This window comes from Haplochromis burtoni, unplaced genomic scaffold (assembly GCF_018398535.1).
Source record: "Haplochromis burtoni strain Fernald_Lab_line unplaced genomic scaffold, NCSU_Asbu1 Contig_325, whole genome shotgun sequence".
NCBI classification, from domain to species: Eukaryota; Metazoa; Chordata; class Actinopteri; order Cichliformes; family Cichlidae; genus Haplochromis; species Haplochromis burtoni.
In genome coordinates this window covers 456,781-467,522 of record NW_024582686.1, presented here as the reverse complement: position 1 = coordinate 467,522, position 10,742 = coordinate 456,781, and the positions used below count along the sequence as shown (strand labels likewise).

Here is a 10,742-nt window from a genome sequence, read left to right as displayed (position 1 = left end):
GAGCATCTCACACTTCTGATAATCAGTGTCTGCTTGACGTTTATTCAGCTGTGTAAAAACTATTTAATACTGTTTTTTCTTGCTTTTTAAAACTAACTCTGACTCCCAAACTAGTCTGGGAATCTAGTAACTGTTCAAGCTCTAGCCAGTTGCCTTGTAGATAGACACAACGTCTTTTATATTCAGAAAAGCAGCAACAGCTCACACATATATGGCCACTTTGCAGTACAGTGTTTTTTCCACTTCCAGGATGTTTGATTAATTCAAAGCTGGGTTGTTTAAGGGGGTTAACTAACCCCGTGTTAATCCAATTCAAAAATCCCATAGTTAGGAGTTAAAATAAAAACAAGCTCAATTTAAGATTGACTGGAAAATCTGGATTTCAGCATCATTACAACTTGAAATGAAGACATTATCCTCCAAACCCAGCAACAAACACAACAAAAAGACAGTTTTTACCACTTTCTTACAACCATGAATGCGAAAGTAGATGAAAATATGAAAACCACTGTATTAGTGTTACTTGAGAATTAATGGGTGAACCCCTTGAATTGTATTGCAACCAAGGCAATCTTTCTCTTTCCACGTTCTGTTTGCTGTTACGATGAGAGCAGGGGCTGTCGTTCGGCAGCAGTGCTCTGAAAAAGAAAAATATAAAAAAATATATATATAAAATGCAAATATATTACAATTTAAAGTACTGAGAGAGGAACTGTGATGCTGCATGAGTAAGTCAGGAAAGGCAGTGAAGTATGTGAGGGTTGTTCAGGACATGCATGTAAGGAGTAGATGGAAGAGATCCTGGAGTGGTGGAAATATGCAAAAGAGAGAAGAGGGATTTAAATTCACAGAGGACAAAATGCATGTGTATGAATGAGACAGATGCATATAGATCGATAAAGATGCAAGAAGTAGAGCTAATTAGGGGGAATGGGTTTAAGGTAAGTTAGAGAGGCGAGGCTGAGATGATTTGGACATTTAAAGGGGAAGGGTAGTGGAGATATTGGACAAAGGATTCTGAAGATGGAGCTGCCAGGCAGGAGGAAAAGAGGGAAACCGCACACAAGGATATAATGTAGGAGGGACATGCAGAGGGTTGGTGTGACAGGAGAGAATGCTAAGGATAAGGTCAGATGGAGGCAGATGATCCAAATACCTAAATATCTGATCAGACAATGGCCTGTATTTGTATAGCGCTTTACTAGTCCCTAAGGACCCCAAAGCGCTTTACACATTCACACAATCACACGGCAGCAATTGATTAGCTGCTGAAGTTCGAATTGAACATCAAAAGGGGGGCAAAAGTTGATTTGAGTGACTTTGAACATTGCATGATTGTTGGTGCCAGTGGGGCTGGGCATTTCAGAAAAATATCCAGTAAGCAGCAGTTCTCTGGGTGCACATGGCTTGTTGATGACAGAGGATTGCCAAAAAAATGGCCAGACTGCTGCTAGCTCATAGGAAGGCAACAGTATCTGCTCTGAATAGTCTTAAAATCTACTACAATATTTGAATTAGGGCTGCCCCAAACGATTATTTTGATAGTCGACTAGTCACCGATTATTTTTGCTATTAGTCGACAATCAGATCATGCATCCATTGGACGTAAAGCTTATTGCACAGCTTTAAGTGTTTAAGGTCTGTGCTAACTAAAAATAAAGACAAGATGATAGTTTATTAAATTTTAATGAAATTTGCAGATTGTTTGGTGAAGTTTAATAAACTCCTTGCTATCTAAAATATAACAGGACACCGGAGTATATTCTCGAGCATCTCACACTTCTGATAATCAGTGTCTGCTTGACGTTTATTCAGCTGTGTAAAAACTATAACTTTAATCTCAGCCAAACCGATTTACTCAGGAACAAATAAAATACTGAAAAAAGCCAAACAATAACATTTTTAAGTTATCTAAGTGACTTATATATCATGTTTAACCTGAGTAGCGAAAGACGGCGGTGGGTTTGAAAACGATTTGCCGGGAGTCCGGTGTTCTCACGGGCTCTAGTGACCTAGCCCCCGGCTAGCTATCGAGCTAGTGGGTAACAGACGTCTCCGAAAACGTCGGAGCGCTTTTGAAAATATGCGGTGTCTTGATAAACTGAGCAGATATTTGAGGTTTACACAGCTACATTCTCGCCTGAAAATATGTTAAACGTTTATTTTGTGACCCAGAAAGAATAATAAGAGTAATATTAAAACTAACTAGCTGCCGCCATTGTTGGAAACTGAGCTGGGCCGCGCTATGAATTCTGGGACAGAGCTACTTCTTCTTCTTCGGGGTTTAACGGCAGCTGGCATCCTTGTACATGCAGTGCTGCCATCTTCTGTTTCAGTCCGTTATTACACTCTTAAATCCTGCTACTTATTCCTGCGTCTTTTGGGATCTTACAAAGCTTCAAACGACGCGTCGACTATTAAATCAGTCGTCGACGATTTTGATAGTCGACGTAATCGTGACTAGTCGACTAATCATTGCAGCCCTAATTTGAATAGACTCACCCATTAACTGATTTCAGTTAATTTGTTTTTTTTAGTTGTAGTTTGTAGTTCTTTAGAGTGGAGCGCAGCATAGCATTAATTAAACAGGTTCGATTTGTATTTTCTAAGTTATTTTTCTTGAGCATTTATAGGGCTTTTGGGGCATGCTGTGGACTAATCTAAGGTGCTTCATAATGAAAAATAAATCAATTTATTTGAACTATTTTTTAGATTATTTTAAATTGACCACATACACCATCATAAATCTGAATGAAAAAAAATGAGCCATCCTGTATGAGCAAGCACTTGGCAGAACCAGGCTCAGGCCATCTGTCCCAACATAATGACATCACACAGTTGCTTATTGCACAAGCTCACCTCGGGGACTTTCTGTTGACACACCAAGAACATGAAGATTCCTCCCACAATGATGGCCAGGCCAATCAGCATGAAGGGAATGTTCTCCACAACATTCTGCTGAACATCAATCGCCTTTAGCTTCTTGGCTGCTGTGTCATCAATGGTGGCGCTCTGTTAAGACGGTAAGAGAAAATATTGTGTTATAGCACATAAGAACACAAAACACAGCCCCTACAAAAGTAAATGGTACATTTACGGCCCTTTCATTTACCGTCTGTTCATCTTGGTGTTCAAGTTTATGAAGAAACTGAGACCATAAGAGTTCTATAAACAAGTAATATTAAATTTACTAATTAGTGATTTATATTAGATTAGTCTTCTGTAGCTTTGATTCTGTGGAATCATAGTATCTACCTCTGTATTTTTCTTTTTTTGCCTCCACACAAGTTAGATTTACTAATTTATAGTCTGTCTGAGCAGGATTACACAATGCTTTAATACATAAAAGAGAAAAACACGAGGTACATACTGAAAACAAAAATGCCTCCTTTAACTACAGGGTACTCAAGGGAGTCTTTTCCCTTTGAATCATTTGTATTTAACTGAGAGTTATAACAGAAAATGTATATAAACCAGAGCTGTGGTGTGTGTGTGTACGGGTATTAACATCATTGTGGGGACCAAAAATTGGAAGTTTACTTTACTTGTGGGGACCGACAGCCCTTGTGGGGACCAAAATCCCGGTCCCCACGAGTTTGAAGGCATTTTTGAGATTCAAAATGTGGTTTTAGTGTCAGGGTTACAATTAGTTTTAGGATAGGTCAGGTTAGGCATTCATTTTTGATGGTTAAGTTAGGGTAAGTGCGTAGGGTACATAGGCTAGGGAAAGCAATGTCGGTGTGTGTGTAGTGGTGTGTGTGGGTTGTGGTGTGTGTGTGTGTGTGTGTGTGTGTGTGTGTGTGAGAGGAGATGATGAGAGAGAAAGAGAGAGTTTGGAATACCTGCTGCAGAGTAAGCCACAGGGAAGACTACGTCCTTACATTTCCCGTTTGACTGAAAGAGAATGACATGATAATCTTTAACTATGATGTAATGAAAAATAGCAACTTGGAAAACACAATATAATATACTTGTGTAATATAAATATACTTATTGTAAATTCATACTATCTGTATAATAATAATAATAATAACAATTGATTGGATTTATATAGCGCTTTTCAAGGCACCCAAAGCGCTTTACAATGCCACTATTCATTCACTCTCACATTCACACACTGGTGGAGGCAGCTACAGTTGTAGCCACAGCTGCCCTGGGGTAGATTGACAGAAGCGAGGCTGCCATATCGCGCCATCGGCCCCTCTGGCCAACACCAGTAGGCGGTAGGGTAAAGTGTCTTGCCCAAGGACACAACGACCAGGACAGAGAGCCCGGGGATCAAACCGGCGACCTTCTGGTTACAGATACGCTTCCCAACCCCCTGAGCCACGGTCGCCCCATAAATAAAGCTTGATTACGTATTAATCTCACACCATAAATTATCTGGAGAGTTACATAATTTATTTTTGGACTTCAAGCTCTGTCTCTAGCACCTTTAATTTGAAACAGAATAACAGATATAACATAAAAGTGCCATATCTGGGCTTGTTGGCATCAAAAGAACTGCACAAACTTTCCTTTCAAAGTTCAATATTGCACAAAAGAGCCGACGCTTGGCTAGGGATTCAATTTGATAAGATTTTACTGATATCAGCCCCAACATCAGTTCTGTTTATAAGTTGGATTCTATATTTACTCCCTTAGGCCCCAGAGACAGGGGCAGCCTCTCTCTGACCAAAGTATTCACCATTGTGAGTGCTTTTGCTGCTAGCAGATAGCAGCAGTTGCCTGTAGTTTGCACTCGTGTGCAAAACACTCACCAAATACTTGCTAAGTGGTAGTGAAATTAGAAACAGTGTGAGTTAGCGCGGTTAGCTCGTCTACGCGTTAGTACTGTATAGCCCCGCGCACGGGGCGATCCGCGCTAACTCGCAAACTGAGATTTGCCGCGTTAACGTCATTTTAACAAGATTAACGCTGGCAGCACTACTTTAAAGTAAAAGCTTCACCTTTTGAAACATGCTGGTGTGTTGCAGTAAGGCACAACCTTTACTTGTCTAAAGATTTTGCAATCTACACTGAACAAAAATATAAACGCAACACCTTTTGTTTTGCTCCCATTCCCCATGGGATGGACGTAGAGACCTAAAATTCATTCCAGATACACAATATAACCATCCCTCCCAAACAGTGGTCACAAATCAGTCCAAATGTGTGGTAGTGGGCACATCTGCTATATTGAGATAATCCATCCCACCTCACAGGTGTGCCACATCAGGATGCTGATCTGACATCATGAGTAGTGCACAGGTGTACCTCAGACTGCCCACAACAAAAGGCCACCCTGGAATGTGCAGTTTTGTCTCACAGCAAAATGCCACAGATGCCACAAGCAATGAGGGAGCGTGCAATTGGCATGCTGACAGCAGGAATGTCAACCAGATCTGTCGCCCGTGCATTGAATGTTCATTTCTCAACCATAAGCCGTCTCCACAGGCGTTTCAGAGAATATGGCAGCACATCCAACCGGCCTCACAACCGCAGACCTCGTGTAACCACACCAGCCCAGGACCTCCACATCCAGCAGGTTCACCTCCAAGATCGTCTGAGACCAGCCACCCAGACAGCTGCTGGAACAATTGGTTTGCACAACCAAACAATTTCTGCACAAACTGTCAGAAACCGTCTCAGGGACGCTCAACTGCATGCCCGTCGTCCTCATCGGGGTCTTGACCTGACTCCAGCTCGTCGCCGTAACAGACTTGTGTGGGCAAATGCTCACATTCGATGGCATCTGGCACGTTGGAGAGGTGTGCGCTTCACGGATGAATCATGGTTCACATTGTTCAGGGCAGATGGCAGCTGAGAATGTCCCAGTTCTTGCATGGCCAGCATACTCACCGGACATGTCACCCATTGAGCATGTTCGGGATGTGCTTGACCGGCGTATACGACAGCGTGTACCAGTTCCCACGAATATCCAACAACCTCGCACAGCCATTGAAGTGGAGTGGACCAACATTCCACAGGCCACAATTGACAATCTGATAGACTCCATGCGACGATGTGTTGCACTGCATGAGGCAAATGGTGGTCACACCAGATACTGACCGGTTCTGGGTCCCCAGACCCCCAATAGCGCAAAAAACTGCACATTCCAGGGTGGCCTTTTGTTGTGGGCAGTCTGAGGTACACCTGTGCACTACTCATGATGTCAGATCAGCATCCTGATGTGGCACACCTGTGAGGTGGGATGGATTATCTCAATATAGCAGATGTGCCCACTACCACACATTTGGACTGATTTGTGACCACTGTTTGGGAGGGATGGTTATATTGTGTATCTGGAATGAATTTTAGGTCTCTACGTCCATCCCATGGGGAATGGGAGCAGTAACAAAGGTGTTGCGTTTATATTTTTGTTCAGTGTATATGTTCACAGCAACCACGAGCAACCTCCAGGAACTGCTCGTCATCCAAGCAGGAAAAACACATTTTTCCCTAACGACCAGAGAGACTGGTTTCTAAGCCTCAGTTACTGGGGGGTTATGAGCATTTGTTCATAGTAGATTTGAACAGTTTTTTACCAACAGCATAAATACTTTTATTATCTGAGTTTAACTACAGTGAAGAAAGAGAGTATAAAGAGGTTTTCTTCACTGACTGGCATCATTTTCTTTGTAATGCACAACACTGTGGTTGTTGCATTCACAAAAGTAAGTGTGGACTGTGTAGCACCCATTCGAGACTACAGTACCTACAGTTAGCTTACTTGAAGTTAAGAGTTTTCTGTCATTCCGAGTCATAAATAAAGTGACTGTGCAAATGAAAATGAGAATAAAAATCTATTAGAATGATACAAAAGTTCATGTTGCGGCTGCAGTGATGCGGACGCTGTACCGATCCATCGTGGTGAAGAGAGAGCTGAGCATAAAAGGGAAACTCCTCCTTCCTGGTCCATCTACGTCCCCACCTTCTCCTATGGTCACAAGTTTTAGGTAGTGACTGAAAGAACGAGGCCGTAAATACAAGCAGCAGAAATTAGCTTTCTCCAAAGGGTGGCTGCCCTCTCCCTTAGACATAGTGTGAGGAGTTCGGCCATCCAAGAGGGGTTCAGAGTAGAGCTGCTACTCCCCCACACTGGAAGGAGGCAGTTGAGGTTTTTCGGGCATCTGACAAAGACCCCCCCTGGGTGAGGTGTTCCTGGCATTTCCGGACCCAGTACACGCTGGAGAGATTAGATCTCTCAGTTGGCATGGAAACGCCTTGGTTTTACCCCAAATAAGCTGGAGGAGGTAGCCAGGGAGAGGGAGGTCTAGCCTTCTCTGCTTAGGCTCCTGCCCCCATGACCTGGCGCCAGATAAGCGGAACAAAATGGATGGATTCGCAAAAGTTAGTTTGCCAAAAATAAAGAGGTATATTCTAAAAGCAGAAGGCATGCACAGGACAGATCCAAAATAGCCTGGTGGACAGAAGAGCACAAATCTTGTTGATGAAAGCAAAATGATTTGCATGGGAAAGAAAGGCCCCTTCATGACTCTGTGGCAAATAACAAATATTCTCCAGGATGTAGGCCAATGTGTTTCCTTGTACATAAAAAAGCCAAACCTCATAACCAGAGCCAATTATCTACTGATGTCAGTACGTTTAAGAGACATTGTTAACATTATTCAGTATAATAAATTCTGGCCACTAATGTTGTCTTGAGGGCTCCAACCTTATACATTTCAAAATATTGATGTAAACCTACTCACATTAAAGCTGACTCGCCACTTTAATATAGCTTTTGTTATTTTATCTTATTTCAAATAAAAACAACAGTAATATGTAACTATCTAAACACATACAGTCTCATTATCTTGCTGCTAGTTCCTATCTGAATTCAGATAAACACGTAACAAGTGAGCCAGGTCTGTGCAAAGGTCCACCCATAATGATGATGGTGGCATTATTGCTTTACAATTAGCTTACTGGCAGCCCTTCACAGACATGGGTACTCATGCAGCTATTGCGGCTTCACTCTTCATACTAATATAGTGAAAGTGAAATTCATGAAAAATCAGGTTATTCAGCTGCTTGAACTGATGGAAAGAGCTGCTGATTACCTGAAGGTGGGAATTTGCTCTACATAGACGTTAATCTGGAGTCGCTTGGCTGTTTGGAGAACCACTCCTGTCAGCTGTAAAACACAAATTCATTTTGTTAGGGACACAGAGAATGTGGGAAAAACTCCTGTCACTCCTGATGTATGAACACGTATACCTAAACACCTAAATAATTGTTTTCTGCCCACACTGTATTATGGCCATAATCTTTATAGTAACATGTTGACATTATTTGTAAACCAACAAACCACTGGATAGAAAAACACAGAACTATGCAAAGGTTTTTAGTTAGGTACAGCAGATTTTCCATCCATTACATAATACCATCAGGGAGGCATGTGCTCTGGCCCAGATTCCTCATGCAGCTTGAGAATGACCTCAAACATACAGCTGGAGTGATAAAAAGGTAACTTCAGTGAAAAGAAAAGAAATAAACTGAGTTAATCTGAGATTATGTGAAAAAACGGAAGACGGTGAGACATGGCAGCTGTCAAATAAACCTAATTGGGAGTTTAGTCGTTTCTTTCTTCAGTGTTCTGCATTTTGAAAAACTTAAAAGAGAGAAAAAAATCTCAGGATGTATCATGTATTTATCTAAAGTTACCCCAAACTGTTTGCATAGTACTGCCTGTAGTTTTAATATCTTTACTGTAGGCAAAAATAACTTCACAGCTCTGGGCAAGCAGGGAAGACGGCTGAGGGCATCACAACTCAGCAGTTATGATAAAATTCACAGGACTTTGATCAATCTTAATGATATCATGCCGTGGCAGAGTGATCAAGGAGGATAAACACAAAAAAATGGTAGCTTGTTTATTGGATTCAATACTTTTGTAACCGTAAAACCACCACTTTATATGTGGGTGTGTGAAATAATTAAGTGTACTTTTGTACCAAAGCGTGAGAGCGAATGTAAGAAGGAGTTCTGTGTTAGACTGGTCAGACTGGTGTACAAAGAGCATCTTAAGAGTGGCGTAGCAGTAAAGACAAGCAGAGGTACACCAATCTGCAAAATATCGCATCTGCAAATTGTGAACAAAAATCCGAAAAATACTGCACAATGTAAAAATGCTAAGACTTCAAGTATCTCAGCATCTAATAACATGATCAAAAGACTCAGAAAATCTGGAGAAATCTCTTTGGTGTAACAAAAAAAGAAGAAAAAAAAAAGTATTTTCTCTTAAATTTTGAAAACACGGTCACTGCATCCTCCAGATTCAAGTGGAGAGGGATCATCTGGCTTGTAAATTAGTGTTCAGTTCAGAAGCCTGCATCTCTGATGGTATGGGAGTGCATCAGTGCCCATGGAAGCCATATATAAAGCTATACACAGGCTTTACATTAACATATGCTCTAATCTTGTCTGGGAAGAACTGCCATATTTCTTCAAGACAATGCTAAACTCCATACTGCATCTATCACAACAGCTGTAAACCCACTGAAAACATCTGGAGCATCATGTAATACAGTTTGTTTTTGGGAATTGCACTTTTTTTAAAACTTTTAACTATTACAGAATCATTCATCATTTTTTCTGTTTTCTCTGAAAGTGTATCATGTAAAATTTGTAAAAATAAATAAAGAAATAAAATCAGAAAATTAGATCATATAGCAATTGTTAATTTTTGGCTGCTGTGGCATAAATCTTTCATTGGATGGTGGTCTAATACATTTGTTAAGCACTACACAGTATGTTCAGCTACACGTTGTGCTGCTGGAGGTGTTTTTTTCCAGTCTGTCTCTCGCTATCAAGACTTTACTACAAGTTCAACCAGGTAATTAGAGTATTATTATCATCATGATAAGAGCAGTTAGAGCTTATCTTTCGTGACAGCCCCGTACCACGTACCTCTGATTTAATTTTTAACCACTATTTTAAACAGAAGCTCAACTATTGGCTAGTCATGACAAAAAAAAAAGCTGAGACACTACTCCATCTAGTGTTGAAGATTTAATACTATATAAATCATAATTGTATTAGACAAAATATGTATTATAAATTGAAGAGAGATTCACAACAACACGAGAACGAATTAAACATTTAAGCTTTAAAGATGTGATTCCTACCGGATTGATATCAATGGCAGTCTGGTGCTCTTCCTTGTTTGGCGTCATTCCGAATACATCCTGAGCAAATTTCTCATCTGCCTGGTAGAAGTGTGGTGAAGACATTATGATAGGAGCCCCTAAACAGCAGGAAAAACATTACAGAAGGTATTAACAAAGCAGGGACAACATCTTACTCGACCTGAGGAAAATATGCCATGTGTAAAACATACCTGTAAATGTAAAACATCAATATTCTAATAATGCTATGGCTTGTAATAAACACAGCGTACACTTGTCAGGGACACTGCTAAAGTAGGCCCCAGAAATGACAGTCAGTGAATTAATTTCAGGGAGTCTTTTGCTAAGTGTTGACTCCATATTCTTTACAGTGCAATGAGGAATTGATACAAGTTATTACTCAGCACTAACAACCATAGTTTGTTTGCTTTAAATCAGATGCACCAGAGCACATCACAACAAACCACAAGAGAACTTTCACTTCACTTATTCTACTGTGTCTGAGGAGCCAGAAAGTAAATATGGGAACAAGTTCTCGTGCTTTCGACTAGTGGATGCGTTTGTAATGGAGACGGTCTCTGGCTAGCAAGCATTACTCCTTTTGTGTGTGTGTGTGTGTGTGTGTGTGGG

General features: G+C 40.9%; 1 protein-coding gene across 1 annotated transcript in view; it reads right to left on the bottom strand.

The window, feature by feature from the left end:
- The window catches only part of scarb2c (scavenger receptor class B, member 2c), a gene marked incomplete in the record, with an annotated part of 19,627 nt that overhangs the window by 151 nt on the left and 8,734 nt on the right, over positions 1-10,742 (bottom strand). Inside the window, 4 exon segments of the mRNA XM_042228476.1 lie at positions 64-638; positions 2,860-3,016; positions 8,046-8,119; positions 10,113-10,231. Coding sequence (XP_042084410.1) covers positions 600-638; positions 2,860-3,016; positions 8,046-8,119; positions 10,113-10,231 — 389 coding nt within the window.